Source organism: Brassica oleracea, chromosome C4 (genome assembly GCF_000695525.1).
Source record: "Brassica oleracea var. oleracea cultivar TO1000 chromosome C4, BOL, whole genome shotgun sequence".
NCBI classification, from domain to species: domain Eukaryota; kingdom Viridiplantae; phylum Streptophyta; class Magnoliopsida; order Brassicales; family Brassicaceae; genus Brassica; species Brassica oleracea.
The window spans coordinates 12175015-12189468 of record NC_027751.1 but is presented as its reverse complement, the minus strand read 5'-3'; the positions used below and the strand labels follow the sequence as shown (position 1 = coordinate 12189468).

Here is a 14454-nt window from a genome sequence, read left to right as displayed (position 1 = left end):
TGTTGTGGATAAGCTTCAATAAAGATAGCTTAGGATACAAGTTATTCATTAAGGAAAGTAGAATAACTTATAGATTAGGATAAAGTTAAGTTTCCTAATCTCAATTGTAATAGGACAAGCTAAGAGCTCCTATATATAAAGAGATCTATAATGTAAGTTGATCTCACAAGTTAAGAATAAGAAATAAAACGAAGGAACTGTTTTATACTCTGTTTCGCATACACATACGATCCTTAGCGACTTTACGGTGAAGGAGGTTGAACCGTCGTGCTTTGTGTGACGGTAGAGATCGACGGAGCCGTATGAATCTTTACCTAAAAACTTGACGAATTTCATGAATGGTTTGTCTTTGCAATGTTGCACCCTAATGATCGCCATTACTTTCTCTTTCTGTAATACTTCTCTGTAAACCCTAGAAAAAGTCGAACTAAATCTCGAGAGAGATTGGTAAGGAAGAAAACGCGTAGGCAAGAAGAAACCCTAGTTCGAACAGAAACCTAAAGAGAAGAAGTGTTGTATGAAAAAGTGTGATCTCACTCTCGTTTCGTGTTTTTATAGTCCAAGCGAATCTCTCACTATATTTTCCTTTTTCTTAATATATCGAAAAAAGGAAATTAGTTTGTTATAGTTAGTGACGAAATAATGACCGTTGGGGGTTTTCGATATACATCTTGATTTAACTTTTTTTTTCAAAATTTATTTATGGAAATTAAAATGCACAAAAAATAAAAAAGTTTCAAGTTAATAAGGAAATAAGAATACAACATTAAGGGGATTTGATTTATAATATTTTACTGTGTAATTCAAAAGGATCCAAACTCCAAAGCAAACAACATGCAATCATAAACACACTAAAAACTCCAAAATGCATGCACACTGAGAGCTAAATTTTATACCTAAAAACCCAAAGCCTTTCCCAACCAAGTAAACGCAAAAGTCTTGCAACCAACCCAAGTAACCAACTACGGCTTGCCATTGGCCTTTGGCTGAAATATTTGAACCAAAGACCACAAAATGTCCATTCTCTGCATCACTTTGTTGCTTTGACTCTGCCATTTCATATGACCATATTAGTCACCGATAGTAATCCAATGCTCAAGCAAAAACCCTAGAGAAAAAAAGTTCTCATGAAGATGAAGTGTAAATAATTTTGACTCCTACCTCAACTACAAAGCATATCCATGTTTTATCTCCCTGAGCCTCGGTGACGCCTCTCAAAATGGTAAGATCCAAGCTCCTGATCACGTTTGATATCTCAAGAAAATGGCTACATTCTTCACATAACATCTGTCCAAAACCCCAAAATATTTCTAAGAACTTGGAACTTGGAACTTGGGAACGGAAGTTCAAACAAACACTAACCAAAAAGGAAGAAAGAAGAAATTACATACCTCGATAAGCACCATCCCATGCTTGTTCAGATTCTCCACGATAATAGAGCACACTTGAAGATGGCCTCCAACCTCCACTGCGCAGGTTGAACCTTGCGCGCCTGTTTCCTTTTGTTGCATCTGAGATTACAGAGTTATAAGCTAACTACTTCTATGAGCATCAAGAAATCTAAACTTTTTCTTACCTTTGTATTAGCACTTTTACTGAGCTTGTCAGCATGCTTAGTAACATTCTGCAGAAAGAGCATGTGCTTGATCGTGCGTTCTAGCAAAGAATCAATACTGCACTGTAAAATATCACAAAAAAAAATTATTAGCAAATAGCAATAACACAGGCAAAAACGAAAACTATTTGCTTCTAGAAACAGACTACAAAATCAATTATAACTTTATCCAACAATGTTTCAAGTAACTTTGTAGCTAGGAGGAGCAAAGTCACCTTTGATCCATTAGGCACAAGTTCTCGAAGTTCCTTGATTCGATCCTGAATGAGCTGCCTGTCTCTTGGGCGAGGCCGAGAACTTTCGCCAGGTTTGGCCCTCTTTTTGTTCTTCTTAGGCATCTCCAGGGACGTCTGAAAATGATCACTAGAGGAGCTGGGACACGTGGATGAGAATCCAATCGAAGAAAATGCACCACAGATGTCTGACGTATTCTGTTGAGTATCCACCTCTGCTGCTGGTGGCAGCTGATTCATCATAATATGATTGTTTTGACCTGAGGGTTCTGCCATTTCCATGCTGGTAAGAAATGACTGTACAGATCTGCTCGAGAAGATATCATCCCTGGCATTGCCATCGCTATGACAAACATTAGCCACCACAGCATCTAGAAGATTCTCAGGGGCAGAGTCAAACGTAAGCTGGCTATGACTCATATTATCATCTGTTGGTCTCGTTGCTGAGCCATGTTCAGACTTCACTAGCTCCTCAAGACCCCTGCTCGTTTGCTTGAAACCAGAGCCTAATGCCTCTAACAGCTCGCTGCCAGGAAAAGTGTATCCAGATGAGATCAAAGCATCAAATCGACTTGACTCACATCTCCTCTCCGGCATAGGCTCAGATAAATTATGAAAAGTTGATGAGTCCAGGCCTGGATATGATTGATCTGTTATCAATCTTTCAGCCTCAATGGCTAAAGCAGATGAGCTTGTGTTGTTGAGCGCATGATTCTTCAAATACGGATGTAAACTAGGATACTGAGTTAGAAAACTTGACTCTTCCACCTCCATAGCTTTGCCAACTTCTCCAGAGCAATTAGAGAAAGCCTCAACATGTAAACATTCAGAAGGTAATTTTGGCTGCACCAACAAAATAATAATGCAGCACATCATTGCTTAGTTCAGGTCACTGTTAGAAGAGGCCTTAGCATTCTACTCTTTCGTTTTCGCAAATAACAAGAAATATAGACAAACGTGAATCCGTATTTGTATGAAGAAGATCTTTACCAGACACAACGAATTGTTCATATTATATTGCATTAAATTTGCTGCATGATCTGCCAGTGGATCCTTGAGTGCCAAAAACATATGTTTTATATGATTCACCAATGTTACATCTTCATCAATCTAATCCACACAAGAACACAATAATAAGTCCATATACTTTCATTGCGTTCTTACTGGCTATTATTATCCAGATATATGATGTTACTTACTTTACGCAGAGAGCCTAGTTGCACAACACCACAGGGACCAACAGCTACTACAAGAACGGTCTGCGACGAAGGGAGAACAAATTGTGATACAAAGAAAGTCCTTGACATTAATCTAACAGAGCAGACAAAAAAAAAGGAACAGTAATGAAAAATCTCAAAAATACCTTGATTCCAGCAGATATTTGACTCTCCCAAACATTATGAAACTGTAATTGGAAAAAGATACAGTTTTAAAAACATGGAAGACAAAAGAAAAATTCAACGCGAGATAAGAAGTTCCTAACCTCAGATACTGAGTGATAGTTGTCATAATATTCCGGGAATAACCATTGATGTTCTCCAGAAACCGCAACATGTCCTATAATCCTGTTAATATAAGACATGATTCAAAAGAAGATCAGTCAAAGCATCATCCAGCCACACAAAGAACCGCAAGATTTTGTAACTAATAGTGAGACAAGACACAAAGCTTTTCATCATGTAGCTGATGTCACAGAAACAAATACGAAAAAAAAAAAAAACACATAACAAGCCAAGCTATAACTGCTAAATGCCAAACTGTGTCAATAAAAAGATGCCTAGCATTTGACATTTTTTTTAGATACCCATGAAAGCCAAGTTGAAAAGATGACGCCAAGGAAGAGTGAGTTAGCAAGTAAATTATTCTTACCCTTCCCCTAGAGAATAGACATGATAAGCCATCTTCGCCAAAGCTAAACCCAGGGGGTCATGTGCTCCATGCATGTTTTTTAGTGAGTCGTTGTGCCGATGATTGTCATAGTAAGCATCCTCCAAGGTAAGTACCCTGCAAGTATTCGACAGTCTAGAAATCAGAAACTACCCTGATCAACTGAACATAAACTTATAATTAAATAGCTAGTTCAGAACCACTTAATAAACTATTGTATAAGGCTACATTCGATATAAGGCTCCATATGATGACAGTAAACACTCTTTCAAAGCAAAAAGGAAATGGTTAGAGGACTCACATTCGAGATCGATGGTTAAGTTTCCAGAACACAGCATACTTCCAGTCTGTGTTGGAGCAAAGGCTCCTCAGTATCTCTTGCGAAGTAGAACCCATTCTAAAGGGCCAAAAACAACCCCCCCACTCCCCTTCACTAATGTCCGACTCAAGAGAGACGGAGGTGAGAAACACAAACCCTTTCCCTTGGTTCTAAAAATAACAAACTTTAGTGTACACTTTCTTCTCTCCCTAACCAGACACAAAAATAAATAAATAAAAGAAACCTTTTTGACCTTCGGTAAGCTACAAAGTGACTAACTACCCCTGTATGAACCTCTTCCAGCTTGTTCTCTTCGTAATCCAGCTCTTGGATTTATCGGTGGACCTACTTCATCCTGTGAGATTTGCCTCTTACCCATTCCTTTCCCCCAAAAAGCCCAAAAGGAATCTAATTTAACAACCCTAGAGCCTCAGAAAAAAAAACACCAAAGAAGCAGACTTTCAAACAGTTGGAAACAGAACCAGCGAGATAGATCTGTTGCCTTGAGCTGCCGCCATATAGTTCACGAACTAAAGTTCAAAACTTTACAAGAAGAAGAGAGAGGAAAAGGAAGCAGAGAGAGAGAGAGAGAGAGAGAGAAAGAGGTTGTAAGAAGAGAGTTTAGCTTATGTCAGAAGACATTGGTTCTTGTCAATAATTGATCTCAGCATACTCTGCATCACTCGGAGATAAAGAATCTTACAATCTCAGCTAAAGAAATCTGAAACAAGAGAGAAAAGGAGAAGAGAGCTAAGCGAAAAAGACGGTTCCTTTTTTAAAGGGAGGAGGAGGAGAATTCAGGCCAAGTAAGCGGGTGAATCACGCACCATGCTCATTTTAGCAACGGGAGAGGGGCGATAGTTTTCAATCGTGCGCATGTTAGTTCGTTAGTGAGTGGGAGGGTGTGCTTTGAGGTTTGAGAGGGTAATGAGAGATTTTATGTGGAAAACTTTGAGAGGGATACGATCTCTTAAATAGTAATGGCCAGCAAAATCATTCTCCTACTGAATTTTTTGCTTCCTTCTTACTTTTTTTTTTTTTAACCTTTCAATTCTCTCGTATTCAACCAATTCTTACTCTTTTGTATTTTTTAATGAACTCTACCGGCTGATCTAGTCTGCACTGAAAACCGGAAAAAAATGCATTTAGAGCATCTCCAACTCAAGACTTTATTTTAAGGGTGAAAGTTAGTTACTCTAACCATGAATCTTCAAAAAAATCATGAAAAATTTATTTATTTGCATTATAGACTTGATATTAACAAAAGTTACTAATATTTATGAAATAAATAACTATAAAGACCAAAAAGAAAATAAAAGATAGTTTCGAGGTTGTGAATAGTGAAACCTCAAATTTGACGATTTGAGGTTGGATTGGAATGACACAAAACCTCAAAGTTTGAGGATTTTGGGTTGGGTTGGAGATGCTCTTAGTGCTATAAAGTGAACTGTTTACCACACTGACTTGTCCGAATTTAGAATACCTTCCAACTAATATCAGAGAGTGAACCGATATTCTAGTACAATCTACCATGTAAACCAATTGGAACAAAGTCTAGTAATGATAATTTAGTTCCCAAGAAAGATTAAATCCAAGATTACCTAAAACTTGAAATAGTGTATCCCTTTTTTATTATTTGAGGAGCGTTATATATAAATAACTTTTACTTTATGTGTTTATTACATGTGTGTCATTTCCTACGTGTCAGCACCAGAAGCTCTCTCACCTCATATACTCAAAAACTCTTTCTTAACTAGACTAATTACAAAATTTGTCATTGCTCATTACATTAAAAAGAGTGTATATACTATAAGCTTATTGCATCACAAAAAAAATTAAGTCGCGCCCTGCTTGCTATGCTTCAATTAGAAACGCTTGCATCTTTAAATATGTAGAGATTTTATTGCCATAACCTGAGATTCATCTTTATATAGCAATTCGTTATATAGCATGACTTAAATATTAATGCTTTTCTATACAGTTAGACTACATAAAATCCATTGTGTATGTATGTATCTACATATCTACTTATATATATGTTGCTGCAACTCTTCTCCGTAATAGATAAATATACCAATCACAATCGCAAAGTTCAAGAATTATTACATAATCGCAAAATCTTATAGATATATACGTACACTTTTTTTGGTTTAGTTATGGTATTTACGTACATTGAATAGCCGTACATAGATTTAGTGGCATTGATTTGGTTAATTTAAGTTAAAAACCAACTTTGAATTGTCAACCACGACAAATTTAGAATGGAATGTGATTGTCACTGATTGATTTTTACATTTAATTTGATTGACCAGCACCACATTAGTTTCCTATAATACAACAATCAAATAGTGTACGATAAGGAACAAAGGAAGTAATATATTCAGATTTCGATTTGGAATACGAAATCTGATTGTAGCAATTAATGATATCGAGTATACCCTAGACCTAGGCGCCTTGCATATATAAATACTAGGCCTTATATATACATATCCTCACCATTCTCTCCTTCTCAAAACATCGATCTTTACCACTACGTTCTAGCATTCACGACCGTCATGGCATTGTTTAACCATCAATTTTTAATTTGTTTTTGTTTTCTTATATTTTGTCTCTGAAGAGTTTTATTATTTTATTGTTTATGTTTCATTTTATCTCAACTTCATAATTTATTTATATTAATATTTGCTTATTCTTATTAACAGTTCCTGCTCTAACCTATGGACACATTGGCAATTGCCATGGGTCTATGGGGCCAAACAAAATTTTGGTGTTATTTTACTAATTAGAAAGGTCCATTTTAATTTTTTAAATTATCAATTAGTTGGTAAATTTATAATAAAAAAGATCCATGATTAACAAAACCAATTTTAAATACAAAAAGACAATATTTTTTTCTAAACTTCACCGTTCTTAATTTTTTTACAACAAAACCTAATTTACACTTAAAGCCCATTTTTTTTCTTTTAAGCTTCAATTTAAAGAAATGCAATATTTCTTTCTATGATTTCTACCTTTATAATATATATTAATTAAAAGTGATAATCTCTTTAAATCTACTCACTCTGCGCAGGGCGCGGGTTATCATCTAATTCATACAAGTATATAAACATCACATATCTAACGTTAAACTATGACTTATAATTGGTCATGAGTTAAAGTTCATTAAGGTCATGGGATAACGTTCATTAACCTCCAGATTTAGACGTCCATATTTATATAAAATATTTAAGGGGATGACAATTTTATAATATAGTGGCTTTGAAGCAAATTTTATTTTTCATGTTTTAAGCGGTTTACATAAGACCGAATCAGTCTGATTACAACTTCGATTATGTTACTTATAAATTAATAAGTAAAACAATTATTAATGGTGGAGTTGAAATGTTAAATTTTAAACCCTCGTTTCATTTTCAAAAAGAAATTTGTGGATATTCAGCTTTTGGTAAAAAGAAAATGATTTCATTTGCCAATATAAAGTTGAAACATATTGGACTTTATAACTTGTCCATTAGGACCATTACATATTATGATGAAATAGACTCTGCTCCTTTTATTTCCCTTTTTGTATTGTCAACAAAAATCAAATGTCTTTTTCATACTCACTCATTTTGTCTTGCTTGCCATAATAATCTCTGGACAAAGGAAAATACCCATTACATAAACCCATTTGCTGGCCTATGCTATTTTTAGCTGGGGGTGGTCCACTATATAACCAAGATCGCATTCCTAATGCTTAGAGTAAGATGTTTGGTCCAAATTAATATTAAACCATCTGGTCCAATTATCGCCAAATCAAACAACCAATGTAATTTTTATTAGATACTGACATTGCCCCTACGAAGAAAATCTTTGTATACATATCTTCTTTTTTTTTTTTTTTTTGAAAAAAGGGCTTGTATACATATCTTGCGAATTCACAGCTGTGTGTTTTTTTTTCTCTCTTGGTCGATCTTTCGATAATTTTTTTTAAGAACCCAAGAGTTGAGAGTATTTTGAAATGTGTATAATCTGATATTGAGTTCCACTTGAAAAAGAAAATGATGATGTTTTACTATTGATTGCTCATTATATTTTATCTAGAGGGGATCTTATTATATGCTCTCATGACATGTTTCCATCAATGTGTTCTAATGCAACTCACCAACTCAACATCCCTTTCCCCATTTCATCATTTTTTTAAATCTTTTTCTCCTTTTTACCTCAAATTCATTTATGCACGAATTTTATTTTTAAAGCATCTCCAACTCATCTTTATATATGTTTCTATAATAGTATTTAAAGGTAAAACTACTTCATGTCACCTCTATTTTCCTCAAAAATATGGATTGGTGTTTTTTCTCTATTTATAAGAAAAGGAATAGCATTATTATTATTTTATTCTATATTTAGAATTACCTTTTTTCTAGAGAAATACATTGGAGCAAATCACATCTCTATTATAAGAAAAAAACTAAAATAGAATCTGCGCGATGAACGGATAAGTTTCTTTTTAAACATTTATTTTGTTCTATAGATTGTTTGATTACGTCTTTTCTATCTTCTAGAAGGATAGTCATCATTGGGATTTGAAAATTGAATATAAGTCTTTGTATATGAAGTGTCAGCCAGAAGTCAATACCCACTCTAACTCTAAATGAATCATTCTGAACTAATAATCTTAATCTTAATTTTTCATCTAGTTTTAAATGGTTTGAGATCTTTTATAAATATTTTATAAATGATTTATATGAACCCGTGTTTGATAGTTCAAAATCAAAATATAACATATGAAGTCCAAAATATGACTATAGTTTAATAGATTAGATATATGTTTTTTCAAATACAAATGAATATTTTTTAAAAAATCAAACAAAAATTTTAAAATTTTTATTTCCAAAAAGCAATTAATTTAAATTTCAGTTATCAGTAAGATATAATTAAAATATTTTATATGATTTTAATTTTAATTTTTAAATCAAAAGTGAATTAATTTTAATTTTTAATTATATTTTAGTGATAAATTTTTAATTATATTTTAGTGATAATCAGAATTTAAATTAACTAAATACAAAAAGAAATTGCAAATAGATTTTTTAAAGATTTTTTAGAATTTTATAAGGAAGGTTATTTATTTGTATTTCAAATAAAAGATTAAGATATTAAAAGATATTGTAATTAAATTATGTGTAATTTGATAAATTTTCTAAGAGATGATCCAAATAAAAAATCACACATAAAAAGTCATAGGATTCTAATTTAATAGATTAGATATATATTTTAGAAGAAAAAACAGCAAAATATATTTGAAATGGTCTTACTCAGGTGTAAATTTTTGTATATTGTAAAATAGTGTATTAAAATTGCATCACTAGGTACATCAAATGAATATATAATTACTTTTCAAAAAAAAATATCATATGAACATATAATTTTAAAGTTTTTCAATGTGATTTTTTATCAAAATCTTGCCTTTAAAGTAATTAGTTCAGTGGATTATAGATTGTTCGAAGAAACTTCACCATATTTCTGTTAGTAATCTTTTTTAAGCGAACAGCTTACTAAGTTTTTTACATCTCATTTTGTTTTGTTCAACAATTTTACATCTCATGTTGACTCAGAGAGTCAACATGATTCTCAGTTTGGATGATAAACCGGCTTTGTTGAATTATTTAAGAGAAATTATATTATGTACGCAAAACTTTTTTCCTAGTCAGGTGAATACCCGAAATCTCAAGTAATGTTGTCTTGACTTTTAAACACCCAAATTTACTATTACAGTAGATTGCTAATATCTATGTTATTTTTGTATAATGAGCCAATTGACTCATTATTTAATCTCGCCTACAAACTGTGACTTTGGAGCTTGTATTTTGCAGAATATCAAATGTAGTGAGCCTACGAAAAAAGTGTAGCTAGGTACTGCACTTTTTGGTTAGATATTGATAATTTTGTTTCCACCGAAAATTATTTTAATTGATTCCTATATGTTTCCGAAAGTTGGCATTAACTAGATCAAGCATGCCTCTGTTAATTAAATTGCTTCATTTATCTTTTAAATCAAAGGACTTTTGATAATAATGTTTAGTGGACATCTTCTGATGAGTTGGTCCGTAATCGATAAGCCATGCAAGTTCCATCCATGATCATATGTTTTTCTAATTAATGTTTATCTTAATTATCGAACGTTTTCAATTCAAGTTGATGTCGATCTTATAAGTTACATAAAATTTTAAATTTTATCCGGAATATATATATATTGGCATAAATAATCAATTTGTCGAACATCGTCTATATATACTGCATAAATGTGATGACGTGATGTTAGCAAATCCATCTCTATTCAACTTCTTGTTTTATATATATCTTTTAAAAAAAAACTAGCGCACATTTTTCCGTTATAAATCGATTAGTATGGTTGTAAAATATGAGATTCATTCACAGACTTTCTTAGCAGAACAAAAAAATAATTTTCTGCAGCAACAACAAGGGAAGTGTATGGTTCACGTTCTCCACAGCGCACTAAAGAAAGGTAAAATGAATGTGGTTATCAATATTCATTGTACCAGAAAGAAAAATAAACGAATCTTAAAAATGGAGGGTAAATGGATTCCAAACTTAGGGTATTGAAGTTTCTCCAAAAAGGGAACTGGGTCAGAAGTTGCTTAAAAGAGTGGCAAAGGTAGAGCTATTTTTCTCTTTTATAAATTATTTTTATGTTAGTTTATTAATGTTTGGGAAAGGCTTTTTCAAAGAGGAAAAATAAGAAAACAATGAGACTTAGGAATGTATGATGGAACTAGTTGTGGTCCATACAAGATCTAAGGAATCTAATAATTATTGTCCTTAAAAAGAAAAAAGAAATCTCACTCAATCTCTCTCTCTATAAAAATTCCATTTGCTCTTCTCCTCCTTAGATTTTCTTTTGGCCTTGGGTTCACTGCTCAGTGAGTCAGTGACCCTCAAACCTTAAAACCTAGCTAACCAAGTGAACTCCCAAAAAAAATTATGTGCAAGTATGGCTCTGTTTTTCTAGGTCTATGTTTTGTTTGCATTTCATTTAGTTCATATATTGAATTTTTGTTGTATTATGCTAATCATGTGTAGTGATGGCACTGGACAGAAAGTGGAGCTTTTGTAAGGAATAAGATGAGTATAGTCAATAAAGATGACCGTCCTCTAGTTGTTAATAGTGAAAATAGCTCGTATCAATTGCAAATCTAGAATTCAAGTTTATATAAATTAGTTTCAAAAAAAAAAGTTTATATAAATTCCCGTGGGAGAAAATAATAATATAAATCCGGTTCAGATAATATTATGTTTCTTATTTGCCATTAGTCAACAACTCCGATTGAAATATTTTTGCATGAACATATATTGTTACAAATCATTTCAGGCCCATTTCCACTTTAGATGATCTCCAAAATATTTCTCTCTCTTCAATATATAAAAGGTATTTTACTCTGACCATTTTGATGATGTCATTGTATTTTGGTTCTATATTATATGATTTTTATTGTTGAATCTTTGGGTAATTTTGTTGACCATTTCAAATTTAGACTGATAATATTTGTTTTGAATGAAAAAGTATAATTCATAGCTTTGTTTCTTGAAAATTGTTATGTACTGGATTCTGGAGAACATGAGATAGTTTTAAAAGACTTGAAATTACGATATCGAGCAATTCCGTTTACATACAGCCCGAATCTGGAAAGGCTCGAATAATTTTGTCATGTTCTTTTAGCCTAAGACTAATGAAGTTTGAGGGATTAGTGCGGTACATATCAACTGCGGTTCATGCGGTTTGCGCGATAAGTGCGGTTTTGATAAAAAAAGTTGTGTGCGATTTTGATAGTAAATAGTGCGGTTTTAAGAAAAACAATATAAAATAATATATTAATATAATTAGAAATTAAATTTGTTTGTTTGGTAATAATATCGTAATATTTTTTACTTTTATAAGATATAAATTGTATACTATTAAAAAAAAATTTGGTTTGATTCAATTTGTTTTTACGTAATTTGAAGTATTTCAAGTGGTACATTACGTTAATATAAGAATCTAGTTTAGATATTTATAATTATTTAATTTAATTTTTGCTTTTTTGTTCGTTCCAGTTTCTTGACTTCGATTAAATATCCATAATTAACTAAAAATATTTAAAGATAATTATATCAAATATAAAAGATTATATAAATAAAAACAAATTACTTCTATGATGATCAGTTAATAAATAGAGAATAATTCTTGTAGTAACTGTAACTAAAATTTAAATCATAAATGACATGTCGGTCAACTTTTTAAATTCTTTATAACTAACTAGGCATGGACATTCGGTTTTCGGTTTGGTTTTGGTTTGGTTTACTTGAGTTTCGGGTTTTTTGGTTTGGACTTCAGGTAACCAAATAGGAACCGCCCAAAAATTGGTTTGGTTTTGGTTCAGATCGGATAATTACGTGAGGAACCGGTAACTGCCCAAAATTATCGGTTCCGGTTCGGTCCGGGTATAAAAACAGCTCGGGTTATTATGTTTTCTAGTTCGGTTTAAGATCGGATAGTTTCGGTTCAGTACGGTTCAATTTTTCGGTTCCGGTTAATTTTGTCCAGGCCTATAACTAATAGTAATTTCTAATATGTATTTGTTATTATGCTTTATTTTAATTTATTTAGTAAAAATAAAGTGACTACCTAATTGAAACATACAGAAAATATAACTATTATTTTTATTTTGGGTGAAGTGCGGATTTGTAAAAAAACGCTGGTTAATGTGTGAGGTGCGGTTTTTAGCTTTGGTAAGTTGTTTAAAAGGCAATTTTGACCATTTGCGTTTTTGTCTTTCAACTCCTACAAAACCGCACACTTTTCAAAACAATTTCTGATCTAACCAGTAGCGACATGATGAATGACAACTTGCAAGAGATACTGTCGTTCTTGGTCTGAAAATCATCTGTATCCACATTGTCTGCAATATGCATAGCCAATCTCTCTGCGACACCTGCTTCTTCTGGTGTTAGTGTTGATTCCATTCCTTCGAGGACGTCCTCAGCAGCCCTCTTAGTCGAGAGGAGCGGATGGTCGCATATTTTCTTTTCCAGAATCTATTTATAACAAAACAGAGTAGTCAATGTAAGTAAGCTCCACTAGTTTTCGTGAACAGGCAAGAACTGAATAAGGAAATATATATTTGAAGCCAAAACACTTTCACCAAGTAACAAATAGCCTAACAGAACTAAGCAGAGTGGATAAAGATCAGAAATTGAGACCACGTTTATGTGATGAACTTACTGGACAAGACATGACACACATACTTGATCAAACAAAAGAAAACAAGAATAGAGCTTTAGGTTACCGCAAGAGCTGCTAGAGGCGAACCATCAAAAGATGACAGAACAATTTCACTGTGTAAGAAGGCTTCATATATATATTTGCCTCTGCAACAGAAAGAGGTAAGTGTAATTCTGAATGATTGAATATTAGACCAACAACTGTATTTATGTGTTAAGGAGTTAAACCTGGAAAAGCTGTTAACCGTAGCCATACAACAATTTCTTCCTTCTTCTGAAAGTTTGGAGGTTGTGGCATCATCACCAAAAACTTCACTCTTAAGGCGACGCAAGAAGAAAGGTTGAATATGCTCCCTCAAGTTCTATTAATCAAAAGGAGGTGTAAACAAGGTAAAATATTTCGGAAGATCTACCAACCTATGGACTGTAACAGCATAAGACATAAGCGAATTGATAGATTATTTTCTTCGTTCGGAGGAACTTAGCTTGTGTACTCATACCTCAACTGTTCGATAGCTATATCTCACACAGAAATGCAATCTCACAAAAGAATTGAAGACTCTAAGACTATAACTTCAATGCTTGATATATTTTATGTGATTCACTAAAAAAAAAAAATGGTAGACAGATATCAGCATTGAAAGACATTTCATTTGCTGCCTAATAGGAAACAATGAAGTTGTAACGGCCCGATCCCCCGGCGTCCGACCGGGGTTATCGAAAGGGCGTTATGGACACGTGTCTACTCATTTAGACAATCCTACGTGTCCCGTTACTGGTCCCGAGAGCCGACGGGCGCATAACCTTCTTTGAAATACCGTCACACCCACATCTATATACTTCTACTTACAGTCCTGCGCACAGGGAAATGGAAATGGAGGAGTGAGCAACAAGTTACTCAGTGAAGTGGCTCTAGACCAGCCTGCCCGCATGACACTCTATACTACTCTATGCGGGAACTAGGACTGACTAGCCACTACAATCAGGTAATATATTTTTATCATTTCATACTGTCATCACTAATTGTCCACATTCAATTCCATACATTTCTAGCAACCTAGTGATCAATCATTACAATGAACTCACTCATTGCCACACACGTTAAACCCTAGACTTAACCGACTCATCATACCAGACCG

General features: G+C 33.2%; 2 protein-coding genes across 2 annotated transcripts; both read right to left on the bottom strand.

The window, feature by feature from the left end:
• Nucleotides 1-727: 727 nt before the first annotated feature.
• LOC106342581 (transcription factor bHLH155-like) lies at nt 728-4270 on the bottom strand. The gene is made up of 11 exons (XM_013781555.1): nt 4037-4270; nt 3718-3852; nt 3332-3413; nt 3212-3253; nt 3048-3107; nt 2839-2958; nt 1831-2691; nt 1577-1678; nt 1392-1511; nt 1162-1287; nt 728-1049 (listed from the first exon to the last, which is right to left on the bottom strand). Exons 1-11 carry the CDS (start codon nt 4129-4131, stop codon nt 963-965), a joined length of 1830 nt encoding a protein of 609 aa, XP_013637009.1. The 5' UTR covers nt 4132-4270; the 3' UTR covers nt 728-962.
• On the bottom strand, nt 4170-4592 carry LOC106342582. The gene has a single exon (XM_013781556.1). It carries the CDS (start codon nt 4431-4433, stop codon nt 4329-4331), a length of 105 nt encoding a protein of 34 aa, XP_013637010.1. The 5' UTR covers nt 4434-4592; the 3' UTR covers nt 4170-4328.
• Nucleotides 4593-14454: the final 9862 nt, after the last annotated feature.

Excerpts from the sequence above, each read along its gene's own strand:
- LOC106342581 (XM_013781555.1), bottom strand. The coding sequence starts at position 4,131 with ATGGGTTCTACTTCGCAAGAGATACTGAGGAGCCTTTGCTCCAACACA. Across the intron at positions 2,692-2,838 it reads TGAACAATTCGTTGTGTCTG|CCAAAATTACCTTCTGAATG; the intron begins GTAAAGATCTTC and ends TTGTTGGTGCAG. Across the intron at positions 1,512-1,576 it reads GTAAAAGTGCTAATACAAAG|ATGCAACAAAAGGAAACAGG; the intron begins GTAAGAAAAAGT and ends CTGTAATCTCAG.
- LOC106342582 (XM_013781556.1), bottom strand. The coding sequence starts at position 4,433 with ATGGGTAAGAGGCAAATCTCACAGGATGAAGTAGGTCCACCGATAAAT.